This window comes from Tamandua tetradactyla, chromosome 11 (assembly GCF_023851605.1).
Source record: "Tamandua tetradactyla isolate mTamTet1 chromosome 11, mTamTet1.pri, whole genome shotgun sequence".
NCBI lineage: Eukaryota > Metazoa > Chordata > Mammalia > Pilosa > Myrmecophagidae > Tamandua > Tamandua tetradactyla.
The window spans coordinates 49,986,340-50,004,483 of record NC_135337.1 but is presented as its reverse complement, the minus strand read 5'-3'; the positions used below and the strand labels follow the sequence as shown (position 1 = coordinate 50,004,483).

At 37.2% G+C, this 18,144-nt stretch overlaps 1 protein-coding gene and 1 pseudogene across 1 annotated transcript in view; one reads left to right on the top strand and one right to left on the bottom strand.

Moving 5' to 3' along the window:
- The window catches only part of ACADM (acyl-CoA dehydrogenase medium chain), a 73,559-nt gene that overhangs the window by 17,706 nt on the left and 37,709 nt on the right, over positions 1–18,144 (top strand). The window contains exon 7 of the mRNA XM_077120590.1: positions 16,627–16,757. Coding sequence (XP_076976705.1) covers positions 16,627–16,757 — 131 coding nt within the window. The remainder of the gene's footprint in view (positions 1–16,626; positions 16,758–18,144) is intronic.
- On the bottom strand, positions 4,238–4,659 carry LOC143650146 (coiled-coil domain-containing protein 25 pseudogene; annotated as a pseudogene).

The following is an 18,144-nucleotide window of genomic DNA, read 5'->3' as shown; positions in this document are numbered from 1 at the left end:
TAAAGTTTAATTATTCCATATTTTTTCTCCCCTCCTTCAAGGGACTTTGCAATACTTTTTAATTATCTGCTTAATATACCCTGGGATGTATCCAGTCATTACATTAAATTGTACAGGATTAAAAGTCCTCATTCTTATTCTGGGCCCTCTGTTTTTAGATGAACTGATCTATCCAGACAGGTTGAGTTAGATTATGTGCTACAGAAAATTTAAATTCTGGACAAAATAAATCTTTCTTCCTTTGGTCTCTTAGAGTAGATACAATTCTAAAATATAGGAATGTCTTCCTTACCCCTGTATTCTTAATTACTTTAATCCTGACCTGAGTGGCTTCATTCTTACCTCCAAATACCAGGTTATACATATATAACGCAGCCTCTCAAAATCCAGAAATAACAATTACCACTGCAGATCAGTGTGACTGCTACAAGAGCTTACCATCTAGGCCCCTGTTTTCTTATAAGTATTTTCTAAATGAGGCCATACAATATTTTCTCTTTTCTTTCTGGCTTTATTTTGCCTCACCAAATGTCCCATAGGTTCATTCAAATATTGCATTCTTTACAACTTTGTTCCTTTTGTAGCAGCACAATATGAGATCATATGCATACACCGTCGTTTGCCATTGTACATCGAAGTCAGTGCATCCATCAGCTACCTCCATTCATTGGGCATCATGTATGATGTTCAACATCAACACTCAATTTCGGATAATTTCACTGTTCCCAAGAGAAAGATAACCAATAAACATACCCTTACTAAACAGGAAATCCAAACCTCCACTTAACTCTTGTCCCTCCGCCCCCATTATTTACCCCTGGTGTTGCTGTGGTACTATTGACGTTTTCCTGTTAAACATAGCCCATAGCGTGCAATAGCAGTTTTTCCCCTGTACCACAAACTTATATACTCTTTGTACAAGATGCATACCTTTGCTATAGTTCATGCAAGAACTTATTTGTATCAGTAGTATTAATCGGGATGCATGGGTCTATACAAACCCTTTAATTATGCTCACCTTCAATGTGGTAATATTACTTATAGACCGACTAGTGAACCACCTTCACTTCTATCTATTCCCTTACATTTAACTTCAATCTCATTAACTAACCGTTCACCCATCTCTAGCTTCTGTGTATCTCTAAGTCCCCTATATTCTGTATAAGCCTCTGATTTTACCTTACCATGGTCATAAAAGTGGAGTCATACAGTATCTATCCCTTTGTGTCAGGTTTATTTCACTCAGCATTATGTCCTTAAGGCTCATCCATCTTGTCATGTGCGGACGTCATTTCATCTTTAGTGCTGCGTGATATTCCATTGTATGTATATACCATATTTTGTAAATCTACTCATCTGTTGATGGGCATTTGGATTGTTCCCATCTTTTGGTGATTGTAAATAATGCTGCTATGAACATTGGTTTTCAAATGTCTGTGTCACTTTTTTCGGCTCTTCTGGGTATATACTGAGTTAGTGGTATTGCTGGGTCATAGGGTGTATTAGTTAGGGTTCTCTAGAGAAACAGAATCAACAGGGAACACTTGCAAATATAAAATTTATGAAAGTGTCTCACGTGACCGTAGGAACGCAGAGTCCAAAATCCACAGGGCAGGCTGCGAAGCCGATGACTTCAATGGATGGCCTGGATGAACTCCACAGGAGAGGCTCACCAGCCAAAGCAGGAATGGAACCTGTCTCCTCTGAGTCCTCCTTAAAAGGCTTCCTTCCCATGATTGCATTTAGCATCACTAATTGCAGAAGACACTCCCTTTGGCTGATTACAAATGGAATCAGCTGTGGATGTAGCTGACGTGATCATGACCTAATCCTATGAAATGTCCTCATTGCAACAGACAGGCCAGTGCTTGCCCAATCAGATGAACAGGTACCACAACTTGGCCAAGTTGACACCTGTCCCTAACCATGACATAGGGCAACTCGATAATTTAGTTTCCTAAGGATCCACCAAACTGTTTTCCACAGTGCTATACCATGATCTATTCCCACCAGCAGCACATAAGTCTTTTGATTTCTCCACATTCTCTCTAGCATTTGTAGTTCCCTGTTTGTTTAATAACAACCATTATTTATACATGTGGGATGATATCTCATTGTAGTCTTGATCTGCATTTCCCTTATAGTTAATGCATCTCTTCATGTGCTTTTTAGCCATCTGTATTTGCTCTTCAGAAAAATGGCTATTCATATTTTTAGCTCACTTTATAATTGGGTTGCTTGTGCTTTTGTGGTTGAGTTGTATGATTTCTTTTTGTATACAGAATATCAGACCTTTATCTGATGTGTGATTTCCAAATGTTTTCTCTCGCTGAGTTGGCAGCCTCTTCACTTTTTTTCTTTTTTTTTTTTGGTATGCTGTATGGCAGGGTCACATTTCATTAGTTTTTCCATGTGAGTATCCCGTTATTGCAACACCATTTGTTGAATTTTTGTTTGATTGTTCTGTTTGTTTTGCTTGTTCATTTGTTTTTGGGGAAGTGCATGGACCGGAAATTGAACCCAAGACTCCCACATGGAAGCTACCTCCTATTGCTAGGTCTTGAAGATGTTTCCCTGCATTTTCTCTTAGCTTTATGGTACTGGTTCTTATAGTTAGGTGTTTGATCCACTTTGAGTTAATTTTTGAATAGGGTGTAAGGTAAGGGTCCTCTTTCGTTCTTTTGGCTCTTGATATCCAGTTCTCCCATGCCCATTTATTGAAAAGACTATTTTTTCCCTGTTCAGTGGGTTTGGGGGCCTTGTCATTACAATTTTCTTAATTGCAGAATTCCAGGCTAAATATCATACACACACACATACACAAAGTCACTAATCTTTGGAGTTATTGTCTTTAACCCCTTCAGAATCCCTTAAGGGAACTTTCCAGTTCAACCCTAAAGACCAACTTGGGATATATTGATACACTAAAGTCTTTTGGTTTTATCCACAGTATCAAAGTGCTGTTACAGGTAGCATATTTCTTGTAGGAGATTTTTGCTGAAATAGAAAACAGTTGATAAGAATGCTAAAAAAAAAAAAAAAAAAGAATAAGAATGCTGCATGTAGACCTCAGGATGTAGTTAAATGTGAGTTTGTGTCCTTCCTGTACTGCAAGCTTGTTTTCTTTCCCCTTCATTGTTTTGTTTTGTCACTTTGTAGAGGGGTTACTTTATACTCTGCAAGGAAACTGTATCTTCCATTCAGAATCACACTCCTTAGCTGGTCATTCAGATCATCTTAAATGTAACATTAGTTACTGAGTCTTAACAGTTGAAAAATCTAAATTCTCAGGTGTGAATTCAAAATAAATCTTATTTCAAGGTAAGTAAACAAATTTGACTGGCCAACAAAATGTTTAATTCTTTCTAAAATCATAATTGTAATGTGGACTTTTGCTTCAAGGTATATTCCAAGACAAACATCAGGTAACATACATTACCAAAATGACTCAGAGCATTCTTTCTCCTATATCCCTGCTTCAGTACTGAGAAATGTCTCTAGAGCCTGGAAGTTGTAATATATGTGGCCTAGGTTACTTAGTGCTCAGATAAAAACTCCACAAAGTCCAACCTTGATTAGTGTAGATGATTTATTTAAATATAATAGAATTGAAAAGGAAAGACAAACTGAAAGCCTTAGGCTCACTAAGCTAACAGTTGAAGACAACACAATGATACATAAACATTGAAGCCAGCAATCTTCTGAAAATACCACTGTCATCTTCAAAATCATGTCTCTTTTTTCCAGTCAGTAAATCAGTTATGGGGTCGGGGGACCATTCACATTTATTGCCCCATCACACATTCTTTTTAATATAGAAGATATTTTAAGAAGATGAAAAGCTTTTTAAGAGATCTGTTTTCAGGGAAAGACCACAGGAACAGAAATACTTTTCAGGGTTGGTTCTTTCTAAAGTCTGTCTCAAGAACAAAGGCAGCCAACTTTCATGAAGTACCAAGAGATGTTCTAGCAAAAATATTTTCACTTTCCCAAAGTTATGTGCTATCTTCAAGTCCAACTATATTATATTTCTATACAGTTCAAGTCTAACAGTCAAATGATCATTTCCTGTCAGCAAGAGAGAGGTCTTAAAAAAAATCTGTGAAATTATTATTTATGTAGAATGAAGGTAGAATTTTGTTTTGGTTGGTTGGATTTTTGTAATTTAGAACATAACTGAAATCAAAATGTCTACAAATGTCTCTAAATTCACATGCTTAAAAGGTCCTTTCTCCATTCACATGAATTCATCTGAATCATTGCTGTCCTGATTTGAAGATAAATAATGAAATTCTCAACTTTCATTAGTGATAAGTGGCTTCTAAGTTTACTCATTTCCTTCTTCATTTCTTTTTTTCTCTCCTTTTCATTCCTGAATTTGGGCTTTTTTTTTTTTCCTCATTCCTTTCTTCACAATCTTTATTCTTTCTGTGCCGCTAGGTTTAATAACTGCTACATTTTGGTCTTTTCTAATCTATTCAGTATCTCATTCACTTCTTTCCTATCACAATTTTCACAGCCTTTTACCTCTGAAAGCCTTCTGTCCCACATCCCTGTCAGCTGTTTTCTTCAGGTTAGACCAAGGTGTGTATACCACATTAATGTTTTTCATCTTGTAGTTTTGAATGCTTTGGCCTTTGCAAGATGTGCACGGTCCATGAGCACTTCCTTTGGAATGTCTTCTATCTTCTCCCCCTTGTGTAATCAAAGGTATACAAATGGAGAGTTTGTCCACACATGAAAAAATATTTTCAGGTCAGCCATACTTTGTTAGATCTTCATTTTCATATTTATCTTTTCCATGTAAATAGTGTAAGCAGATGAATTAGTGCTGCTGCTGGTGAAGTAGAATACCGCGATTCCTGCCCCACTGTTGTGACTCCTGCCCCAGTGTTGTGACTCCTGCATGGAGCTGCAGCACTCATCTCTGGAAGCTCAAGATTCCAAAAGCCGAATGTTTTTTTTCTTGACTTGTTCTACTGATTGTTCATCAGATTTTGGGGTGTTGATCATGTACCCCATTACTTTGCTGAATTCACTTTTTAGCTCTATGGTTGTTGTGGATTTTTTTCAGGATTTTCTGCCTATAGGATCATATCATCTGCAAATAATGAGAGTTTTACTTCTTCCTTTCCAATTTGGGTACGTTTTATTTCTTTTCTCTTCCCTAGTGGTTCTAATTAGAACTTCTAATATAATGTTGAATAACAGTGGTGACAGAAGATATTCCTGCCTTGTTCTCATATTCTCATACAAAAGGGAATGCTTTTAGTCTTTTACTTTTTTTTTTTTTTTTTTTTTTTACATGGACTGGCACCAGGAATTGAACCTAGGTCTCTGGCATGGCAAGTGAGAACCCTGCCTGCTGAGCCACCATGGCCCATCCTTAGTCTTTCACTTTTAAGTAGGATTTTACCTGTGGGCTTTTCATATATGCCCTTTATCATGTTGAATAAGTTTCCTTCTATTTCTAGTATTCTAAGTGCTTTGATCAAGAAAGGGTGCTAGATTTTGTCAGATGCCTTTTCTGCATCATTTGAAATGATCATGTGGTTTTCTTCCTTCATTTTATTAATGTGGTGATTATAGTAATTGATTTTAAGTTGAACCAACCTTGCATACCTGGCATAAGTCCCATGTGATCATGTATAATTCTTTTAATATGCTGTTGGATTCAGTGTGCTCGTATTTTGTTGAAGCTTTTTGCCTCTATATTCATACAAGATATTGGTCTGTAGTCTTCTCTTCTTGTGGTTTATCCAGCTTTGGTAGGAAGGTGATGTTGGTCTCATAGAATGAGGTAGGGACTAGTTCCTTCTCTTCAGTTTTTGGAAGAGTTTGAGCAGAATTGTAGTTGTCTTCCTGTAATGTTTGGTAGAATTCACCTGTAAGTCATCTGATACCAGCCTTTTCTTTGTTGGAATGTTTTTGATTACTGATTCAATCTCATTACTGGCAATTGTTTTGTTGAGATCTTCTGTTACTGCTTGAGTCAATGTAGGTAGTTTGTATATTTCTAGGAATTTGTCCCATTTCTTCTAGGTTGTCTAATTTATTGGTCTACAGTTGTTCACAGTATCTGCTTATTATTTTTATTTCAACAGGTCAGTAGTAATGCCCCCATTTTCATTATTTGTAGCCTCTCTTTTTCTGTTTCAGTCTAGCTAAAGCTTTGTGAATTTTATTGATCTTTTCAAAAACTTTTGCTTTTGTTGATATTGTTTTTTATGTTTTCTATTTCATTTATCTCTGCCCTAATCTTTTTTACTTCCTTCCTTCTGGTTTAGTTTGCTCTTCTTTTTCTCCTTTTTCCAGTTTTGAGGGTAGGTCTCTGATTTGAAGTCTTTAATCTTTTAAATGTTAGCATTTAGATCTGTAAATTTCTCTCTCAGCACTGCTTTTGCTGCATTTCATAATTCTGGTATGTTGAATTTTCATTGTCATTTACCTCAGAATACTTTCTAATTTTGTTTCTGATTTTCTGTTTAATCCAATGGGTATTTAAGAGTATGTTTTTAATTTCTACATATTTGTGAATTTCCCCTTTCTCCCTGTTATTGATTTCTAGCTTCATTCTGTCATTGTCAGAGAATATAATTATATGACTTCAGTATTTTTTAATTTATCGAGATATGGTTTGTGACCCACCATATATGTTCTATCATAGAGAATGATCCATATGCACTTGAGAAGAATGTGTATTCTGTTTTTGTTGTATGCAATCTTCTACATATGTCTGTTAGGTCTAGTTGGTGTAGTGTATCATTCAAATCCTGTACTTCATTATAGATCTTCTAACTAGATATTCTAGCCATTTTTGAGAGTAGTGTGTTAAAGTCTCCTACTTTAATGTAGAACTGTCAGTTTGTCCCTTCAAATCTAACTATTTGTTTCATGTATTTTGGGATGCTGCTGGTAGGTGCATGTATAATTTGCTAAAGCTGCCAGAATACAATATACCAGAAGTGGAATGGCTTTTAAAACAGGAGTTTATTAAATTTCAAGTTTTGGTTGTAAGACCTTGAAAACGTTCAAATTAAGGTAGAACAAGAGGTTACCTTTGCTCAAGAAAGGCTGATGCCATCCAGAACACCTGTGTCAGCACCTGGTTGGTATCTCCTGGTCCTCGTTGTTGGTTCCTTTGCTTTCAGATTCTGATGTCAGTGGTTTCCTCTCTTAGTGTCTGTGGACCTTCATAGTTCCTCCAGGACACAACTGTGGGGTTTGGCTGCTTAGCATCTCATGGGCCCATGTCTAGGCATGTGCTGTCTTTGTTGGCATTCCAAGCATCTCCAAACATCCATGTCTCTGTCACCTCTGAAGCATCTGTTCTTCATGTGTCTTGCTTCTGAAAATGGGCAGAGTCACAGCTGTATCTGATTAAAAGGTCACACCCACAATTGAGTGAATTATATCCCCATGGAGACAATCTAATCAGAAGTTCCCATCCTACAATATTGAATCAGGATTAAAGCACATGGCTTTCCTGGGATACACAACACTTTCTAACTAACACATGCATATATGTTTACAACTGTTACATCTTCCTGTTGAACTATTCCCTTTATCAGTACATAATGAACATCTTTATTCCTTGTAATTGTTTTTGAGTTAGAGTCTGTTTTACCCAAAATTACTTTAGCCACCCCAACTCTGTTTTGGTTACTACTTGCATGGTGTGCTCATTCCACATTTGTTTAAATCCACACTATACTCTGGAGTCTCCCTTTCTGTAGGCCCAGAATTTTCTGGGACCTCAATTTCTGGTTTCTTTTTACTCAAGAGTTCAGTTTTCAGCTTATCTCTTTCCTGTCGCATTTCACTATAAGCTGCAAGGAGAAACCAGACTGCACTTTCGACATTTAATTTGGAGATCTCTTCTGCTAAATTTCCAAGTTCATGGCTTTTAAAATCTGCCTTCCAGCCAATACCATTAGTCAACTTTGCCAGATTATCTGCCATTTTAAAACAAGGATCGCCTTCCTTCCAGTTTGCAATAACACGTGCCTCATTTCTGTCTAAAGCTTCATCAGAGGTATCTTTAGAGTCGACATTTCTACCAACAGTCTCTCCAAAGCATTCTAGGCCTTCTCTATCAAGCTTCTCACAACTCCTCCAGATTCTTCCCTTTATCCATTTAAAAAGCAGTTTCAACATGTTTGGCAATTGCAAACCACAACAGCAGCACCCCACTCTCCGCTACCAAAATCTGTTCTAGTTTGCTAGCTGCCAGAATGCAATATACCAGAAACGGAATGGCTTTTAAAAGGGGGAATTAATGAGTTGCTCGTTTACAGTTCTAAGGCTGAGAAAATGTCCCAATCAAAACAAGTGTATAGAAATGTCCAATCAAAGGCATCTGGGGAAAGATACCTTGGTTCAAGAAGGCCTATGAAGTTCAAGGTTTCTCTCTCATCTGGAAAGGCACATGGTGAACACAGTCACAGTTTCTCTCAGCTGGAAGGGCACATAGCGAACACGACATCATCTGCTAGCTTCCTCTCCTGGCTTCCAGTTTCATGAAGCTCCCGGGGAGGCATTTTCCTTCTTCATCTCCAAAGGTCACTGGCTGGTGGACTCTCTGCTTCGTAGTCTTACAGCATTCTCTGCTCTCTCTGAATCTCTTTCTCCAAAATGTTTCCTCTTTTATAGGACTCCAGTAAGCCAATCAAGACCCACTCAAATGGGTGGAGACATGTCATCCCCTAATCCAATTTAACAACCATTCTTGACTAAATCACATCAACCAGGAAGATGATCTCATTACAGTTTCAAATATACAGTATTGAATAGGGACTATTCTACCTTTATGAAATGGGATTTATATTAAAACATGGCTTTTCTTAGGGGGCATACTTCCTTTCAAACCAGCACATATGGTAAATATTTTTTTCCATCCTTTCACCCTCATCCTACCTGTATCTTTGACTTTAAACTGAGTATCTTGCAGACAGCATATAGTTTGGTGTGTTTGTTTACAAGCTGCCAGAATGTGATATACCAAAACTGGAAAGGCTTTTAAAAAGGGTAATTTAATAAGTTACAGGTTTAAGGTTCTAAATCCATAAAAATGTTCAAACTAAGGTATCCAATGAAAGATACCTTAACTCAAGGAAGGTCGAAGGGTCAGGAACACCTCTGTCAGCTGGGTAGTCACATTGCTGGCATCTGCAGGTCCCTTGTTCCTGGGCTCCGTTGCTTACAGCCTCTGTTCTTGGGTGGGGGTTCCTCACTTTGCTGCTCTGGAGCTCACTTTCATCTCCTGGCTTCCCTTGGTTCTCACTAGGTTCTTCGCTTGCTTAATATCTCATGGCAACGTCTGCTGGGCTCCAAGCACCTCCTAAGATCTGTGTCTCTGTTCTCCAAGTGTCAGCATCTGTGTCGGCTCTGCTCTGATATTTCTGTAGGCTCTGATGCTCTCCAAAATGTTTCCTCTTTTAAAGGACTCCAGTGAACTAATTAAGACCTACCTTGAATGGGTGGAGTCCTATTTCCATCTAATCAAAAGATAACACCTACAATTGGCTGCGCCACATCTCTGTAGAGATCATCTAATCAAAAGTTCCCAACCTACAGTATTGAATCAGGATTTTAAAAGAAATGGCTGCTCCCACAAGATTTAATTAGGATTCAAACATGGTTTTTCTGGGGTACATAATACTTTCAAACCAGCACATTTGGTCATGCTTTTTTATCCATTCTGCCAATCTCTGCTTTTCACTGGCGAGTTTAAACCATTTACATTTAATTACTATTGATAATAGAGGACTTTTCCCCACCATTTTGCTATTTATTTGTATATATTTTTGTTTTTATTTATTTATTTTTGTTTTTTATTTTGTTTTTACCATTTTGCTGTTTAGCCTATGTAAGTATCATGCCCTTGTTATGATGTGTCCCTCACATCTATTAATGCCTACGTTTATATTTTTTGTTTTCATTGGCTGTACCATATTGAATTCCTTCTCATTTCTATCTGAATATATTTTAAATCAGTTACCATGAGGTTAAAAGTTAACATCCTAAATATATAACAGTTAGATTTGGATTGATATCAACTTAACTTCAATAGCATGTACATATACTTTTCTCAAACCTCTTTCTCCCCTCTCATCACTGTTTTTTTTTTTGGTACTTGTTCCCACTTTATATCTTCGTACATTGTATGTCCAAAAGCTTTGATATATCATTGTTTTATGAATTTGTGTTTTAACATCAGTACTTAAGTAGGAAGAGTAATTACATACCAAACCATACAATACAATAATATTGTCATTTATAATTGCCCAAATGGTTACCTTCACTGCAGGTCTTTATTTCTTTGTTCTGCTTTGAACTGCTGTTTAGTGTCCTTTCCTTTCAGTCTGAAGAACTCCCTTTAGCATTTCTTATGATGATGATGAACTTCCTAAGCTTTTGTTTATCTGAGAATATCTTAATCTCTCCTTTTTTGAAAGATTCTCACCAGATATAAAATTCTTGGCTACCAGTTGTCTTCCTTCTTCACTGTAAGTATTTCAACCCACAGCCTTCTTGCCTCCAGATTTTCTGATGACAAAACAGAACTCAATTTAAAACTCCCTTATGCATAACATGTTGCTTTTCTCTTGCTGCTTTCAGAACTCTCTCCTTGTCCTTTGCATTTGATAGTGTGATATATGATGAGGTGTATTTTTCTTCATGTTAATCGTATTTGGTGTTCTCTGAGCTTCTTGGATATACATATTCATATCATTTTCTAAGTTTGGGAGGTTTATTATTATTTCTTTGACTATTCCTTCTGCCCCTTTTTCCTCCTTCTGGGACACCCATAATGTGTATATACTTGATGGTATCCTATGGCTGTCTTAACATATTTTCACTTTTAATATCTCTTTTCTCTTTCTGTTCCTCACCCTTTCTCATTTCAAGTGTCTTGTCTTTAAGTTTGCTAATTCTTTCTTCTTCCAGTTCCAGCCTGCTCTTGAAACCCTATTGGGCATTTTTCACTTCAGTGATTGTGCTCTTCAACTCTAGTAGTTCTCTTCTGTTCTTTTTTAAAATTTCCCTCTTTCTGTTTAGACTCTCATATCATCTGTTCATAGTTTTCCTGATATCCTTTAGTTCTTTTCTCTGTATTTTCCTTCATCTCCTTGGGCATTTTTGAGATCATTTTTTAAAGACTTTGTTCAGTGCACCCATTCTCATCTTCATTGGTGTTTTCTGTACATTTATCCTCTTCCTTTTGATAGACCATCATTTCCTGTTTCTTTGCCTTGTACTTTTGTTGCCCACTGTACATTTTAATATTTTTAAATGTTAACGTTGCAGTTTCCTTCCTGGGGTGACTGTTTCTTGGTTTTGTAACCAGCTGGTGATAACAGAGATTTTTTTGAGTCTCAGCTTTCATATTAGGAAGGTCTGCCCAAGGCAATGCAGCGTGCAGGGCTCTCCCTTTCTTTCTGAGCCTCTGTCTTGTCCTGGGTCCTTGCTTGTTAGTTGTTTTGAAGTTCCCCTGTTTACAGGAGTTTGGTTCCCCTCTGTTTTCCTGGGGACAAACCTCCCCCTCCCAGAGATTTGAAGTCTGCAGGCTGTTGTCCCAGACTATCTGCCTTTGTAGTTTTATATACTCTACTTTTGTTGTCTAAGCTGCTTTTGCCTGGAGGGCAAATTCTGGGAGGAGGACCACCTCAGGGAGTACTTTCCCAAGTTAGACTTTCCAGCCAGTGCAGGGCAAGGGACCCATGAAGGGGACACCAGCCAGCTTCTGAGTTCCCTATAGAGGGGGTCAGAAGCGTGATAAAAGCTTCTGTAATGGCTCTTCAAAGCTGAGGTTTTTTTTGCCTGCTCAGCAGATACTGCCCTTCAGCTAGCTGTCCCCAGCAGTCCTGAGGAAGCATTGCATCTTTAAATCTCCACCACCTTCACCCCCCACCCCTTTTATTTTTTTTTAACAAATGCTGCCATCAGAACTGGGCCCCTAGCTACCCAGATATGCTAATCAAAAGCCATCATTAGTGTTCAACCATACCCATCCTTATTCTTGGGGAAGAGGATTTTTACATCCCTTCCTGTCACCAACAGTTAGCCAGGGACTGAACCCCAAGGTGGACTGCTGCAACAATGTTGGATGGGTACAGGTAGCTGATGTGCGGATAGAGTCTTTTATAGTTCTGTGCCATAACTTTACATCTTCTTCATCCCCCTCTCCCTTGAATGATGTACAGTGTTCTTCTGGCCTTTGGAAATTCAAAACAGTTGTTTCAGAAGTTTCTGCTTCTTTAATGGTTGTTTTGGTGGAAGGACTGAGTCCTGGTGCTCCCTACTCCACCATTTTCCCCAGAAGTACCAAAAAACTGACTCTTGATACATATTACTCAATCAGTTTGCCCATCTGGTATTCTGTTCAGCTTGAAATTTCTTTGAATAGTGTATCAACTCTTCAGTGTCAGCCCTGACTTATCCCCTGAGCTTTACTTTGCTATATGCACATGTGTATGAGACATTTATTCTTTAAATATATTCTTTAAAATTTAGTTTAAATGCTTTAAACTAAAGGTCTCTGTTCTAGTTTGCTAGCTGCTGTTATGTAATATACCAGAAACAGAATGCTTCTTAAAGGGGAAATTTAATAAGTTGCTAGTTTACAGTTCTAAGGCTGAGAAAATGTCCCACCTAAAGCAAATCTATAGAAATGTCCAATCTAAGGCATCCAGGGAAAGATACCTTGGTTTGATGAAGTTCAGGGTTTCTCTCTTAAGTGGAAGGGCATATGGTGAGCACAGTCAGAGTTTCTCTCATCTGGAAAGGAACATAGTGAACATGGTCAGGGTTCCTCTCTCATCTGGAAGGACACCTGGTAAACAGCGTCATCTGCTAGATTCTTCTCTCCTGGCTTCTGGTTTCATGAAGCTAACCAGGAGGCATTTTCTTTCTTCTTCTCCAGAGTCTGCTGGCTCATGGACTCTCTGCTTCGTGGTGCTGCAGCATCCTCAGCTCTCTTTGAATCTCCCATTCTCCAAAATGTTTCCTCATTTATAGGACTCCAGTAAACCAATCAAGACCCACCCAAATGGGCAGGACATGTTGTTACCTAATCCAGTTTAACAACCACTCTTGACTAAATCACGTCATCTAGGGAGATGATCTGATTACAGTTTCAAACATACAGTATTGAATAGGGATTATTCTACCTCTATGAAATGGGATTTTGATTAAAACATGGCTTTTCTAGGGGGCATACATCCTTTTAAACCAGCACAGTCTCATAAACCAAATTATTTGCTCCCTTCTCTTTAGAACTGTTTCTCTTCTGTGGTATTCCTAATCTCAAATTACCTAAACTAAAAAAATTGAAAGTCATAATATCCTATATAGCTCTTGTAATGTTCTATTCAGTCAGTCATGTCCTGTGAATTTTACTCCACAACTATCAATTCTACCTTCTCCCCTTCCCCTATGCTTGCCTTTGTCTAAGTTAGTATTTTCTTTATTTCTTCCTATACTTTTGTAACGTCTCCTAATTTACTCTCTAACTCTAGACTTCCTTTGTCAGTACTTCTGCCATTTAATAAGTGTCTGAAGGTGGGCAAATTATTTAACCTCACTGTGCCTCATAGGGCATATGTACTCATGTCATAGAGGTTATTGTGAGGATTAAATGAGTCAAACACTTAGAGTAAGACCTGGAAAATAGTGTGTTGTTGTTCGCCCTTAAATCCATCTTTTCTATTTTTTCATAATATCCGAAATGCAAATTTAACCATATCACACTCCTGCATTTATAAAAATGTTCATTGGCTCTGTATCATCAATGGCAGTGATCCTTAATATATTTTTTAGTTTCTCAGTACATTTTAGAATCTGGGTTTATCAGAAAATTGCATATACTCTCCAACTTTTACACACTAGGGAAGTCTAAATTCCCCTGAAACCCATGCACCGATTTCCTTGGATTCCATGGCACAGTTTAATAAGTATTCAGTAAACTTTGTTGAATGCATGAAATTGTAATCTATTCAGCATGTCATATACTTCAGCACCCATGATCAGGTCCCTGCCTGCCTCTTTAGCCTCTTTTCTTGACTTTTTCCGTTTCACATTCATTCCGTTATTGAACAGATGTATACGCCCCCTACAGTTACTGTTTCATTCCTCTCTGCCTGAGCACTCTTATTTGATCTTCAAGGCTTACCTCTTTCAATAAGTTTTGTGTCTTAACTTTGCTGGCCCACCAGCCTTACCACTCATTATCACCCACCCCACCCCACATTAATCTTAGTAATCATTTCTGATGTTCCTATATACCCTTATGCTCTAATTTGCTAGCTGCCAGAATGTGTATACCAGAAATTGAATGGCTTTTAAAGGGGGCAATTTATTAAGTTGCATATTTGCAGTTCTAAGGCCATGAAAATGTCCCAATTAAAATAAGTCTATAAAAATGTCCAAATTAAGGTGGACCAACAAGAGGTTACCTTCACTCAGGAAAGTCCGATGAAGTTCAGGGTTTCTCTCTCAGCTGGAAAGGCACATGGTGAACATGGCAATGTCTGCTAGCTTTCTTTCCAGGCTTCTTATTTTATGAAGCTCCTCCAGGGGCATATTCCTTCTTCATCTCCAAACGTCTCTGGCTGCAAGGGCTCTCTGCTTCATGACTCTTTCCAAAATGCTTCCTCTTTTAAAGAATTCTAGCAAACTAATCAAAACCCACCTGGAATGGGTGGAGTCACATCTTCCTCTCATCAAAGATTGATACCCACAATTGGGTGAGTCATATCTCTGTGGAGATAGTCTAATCAAGTTTCCAACATATAGCACTGAATAAAGATTAAAAGAAACAGGCCACTCTCACAAGATGGATCAGGATTAAAACACGGCTTTTCTAGGGTGCATAATCAAACTGGCATACTTACTACTTTGAATTAAAACTAACTGTTAAGGTTAGTCTTTGGGCTGTAAGTACCTTGAGGGAAGGAATTTCTGCTTTTAAGCTTTGTGTCTACAGAGCCTGTCTCTCAATAAATTTGAACTAACTGAACTACCTTACATCTGCCCCCCACTACTCCCTTTATTGGATTGATTGCATCTTGTCAGTCCTCTTTTTTTAGAGCGATAAGAAGCTTCCTCTGGTTTTATCAGATAAAATTTTAAGTGTTTACTATTATATAAAGAGTTCATTGTCATCTTGTTCCCTCTTTTTTTCCCAGATTCATTTCCTTACATACACATGTTACAGGACTCTGGTACTTTCGGCATTGCAAATACTGGGTAACCCTGCCTCTTATTTCAGTATCATTGTACATGTACTACTTTTTCCTGGAATATACATCTGAAACTGTTCCTTTCTTCTGAAAGGATCCTTTTCCTTTTTTGATATTTAATTTAAGAATCACCTACTCTAGGAAGCTTTTCCTGACACCTTGCACCTAAGCTGATTTTTCAAGCATGTATGTGTGTTAGTTTGCAAACTGCCAGAATGCAATATACCAGAACTGGAACAGCATTTAAAAAGAGGAATTTAATAAGTTACAAGTTTACAGTTCTAAGACTGTGAAAATGTCCAAATTTAGTAAGTTACAAGTTTACAGTTCTAAGCCTGTGAAAATGTCCAAATTAAGGCACCAACAAGAGGTTACCTTTATTCAAGAAAGTCAATTGGTCTGGAACACCTCTATCAGCTGAGAAGTCATGTGGCTGGCATGTGCTGTTCCCTTGCTCCTGGGATCCATTACTTTTAGTATGTCGATGTAGGAATTTCTCACTTTGCTTCTCTGGGGCTGGCTTTCATCTCTTTGCTTCCCTTGGCTCTCTCCAGGTTCTAGCTCACTTAACAACTCATGGTGACATCTGGGCTCTAAGCCTCTCCAAACATCCATGTCTCTGTTCTGAAGCAACTGTTCTCCAAGCATTTTTAGCTGCTCTCTGTTGGCTCTGAGGCTTCTGTCATTTCTCTCTCTATTCAAAATGTTCCCTCTTTTAAAGGATTCTGGTAAACTAATCAAGACATACCTGGAATGGGTGGAATCACATCTCCATCTGATCAGAAGTTCAATTAGATGTGTCACACCTCCATGTAGATAATCTAATCAAGAGTTTCCAGCCTGTATTCTTGAATCAGGATTAAAAAAAAAGGCTGCTCCCACAAGATTAGTTCAGGATTAAAATAATGACTTTTCTGGTGTACATAATGCTTTCAAAATGGCACAGTATGTCTTTCACATTTAGATATATGATTACATTATAGCATAAATCTCTGTCATTACATTGTAAAAGTCTTGAAGATAGGGTGTCTTTCATCTCTCCTGTTCCCATCTCCTAATTCATAAACTGGTACATAGTAGATAGTTGATAAATGTTTGAATGAATAAGTACATGAAGCTTTGTATATAATTAACTTGGTTGAGGATATCTAATATTAATATCTAACTAATTTAATATCTAATATTAAATTTTGATGTAGTTTATTGGTATGCTATATGTAGCTTTTATATTTCAAATGTTTTACATTTTGATTCTCTAAAACATTTTATTTTTAGGTAATTTAAAATGCTATGAAATACTGACTTGAAAAATAAAATCCTGGTTCCAAATGTTCATAATTTAATAATTCACATTTACTTTTTTTCTCATTTTCATATTTTCAAGGCGTATTGTGTAACAGAGCCTATAGCAGGTTCTGATGTTGCTGGTATAAAAACCAAGGCAGAAAAGAAAGGAGATGAGTATATTATTAATGGTCAGAAGATGTGGATAACCAATGGAGGAAAAGCTAATTGGTATGTTGTTTAAAACATCTTTGTACTTTGCTTCTTAAGAGATTTGTACTCAAGGTTTTCCTGGTGTTCTTCCTGTTATTTTTAAACCACCACAACTAAAGTAAGCTTTTGCATGGATCTGGATGGTACGTAAGAGATTATAAATAGTTCAGTGATTTTCAAAAACTATTTTTATAAGCCCCTGAATTGTTTCTTCTGATTGGTGTCAGAAGCTTAATTGACAAAATAAAAACTGTACTGTGGTTGAATCTGATTTGGAAGGTAGAGCCCCTTCTACTTGCCTGAGTATCTCCACTTGCAGACTCCTTTATCAGTACTTATTGGAACCCCCTAAGCCTCTGAAGCAAACAGAAGACCACTGGTATAGTACATCACTCTGGTTTTGAGCAATAAGCATAGGCACACTTAAAACTCAGGTTATGTTTAAAGAAGACAAAATTTTATATAAATAACATCCAGAAGGTCTAAATAATATGAAGTTCAACAAAGGATCAAATCCTTCATATAAATTTTTATATGTTGAAGAAAGACATATTTGATAATATTATTTGGAAAAAACATGAGGAAAGTTTGTAAATAACTACAGGTTCTATAGGAATCAACAGTATGATGAAAGCTAATGTAATTTCAAGCTCAATAGAAATATCATATCAAATGAGAAAAAATGGTAACACTTCTAGGCAACAACACATTTTAAGACATGCCTTAACAGACTGGAATAAATTCTGAAGCAGGTATGTGTCCTGCATTTGGAGGAACTTAGAAGACATTACTGTGAGAAATAAAGGAATTACCCTTGGTTATTTTGGAAGAATCTTGAAAGTTTTGAAATAATAATATATAGAAAGTAAAGCAAACGTGAACTGTTGCTTCAGGAAGCCAGTTTGTTATTAATGGTTGAAAGTTAGAAAAATGCAGAATTTCATTTTATGTAAGGACAAACCTTCCAACAGTAGTGCTGCCCAATATATATTAAGTTACCAATGAAAATAATGTATTGACCTATCACTAGATGTATAAAAATAGAGACTTCCTAGAGGAAAGACTTTTCCAGTGATTGGAATAATGAACTGCCTTCTCATCTGCAAAAATTCTGATTCAATATGTATGTCTGCAGTACAGTTTTCTGACACATAAAGTACCATACTTGGGAATGAGCCTACCAGGAAGCTAAATTTTTTTACTTTATACAGTTGTCCTATCCATGAATCCCTTTCAAGTATCTTAAATATCCAGTATTACAGAGTGCTGTATCATTATATTTAAGCAATTTATCGTAATATCAGCAAATGATGAAAAAAGTGAAGAAATAATTAAGGTTTAACAAGTTCAGAGAAATCTGGTATGCAATTAGAAGTTTTTGCAATTTTAAGAATTGACAAGGTAC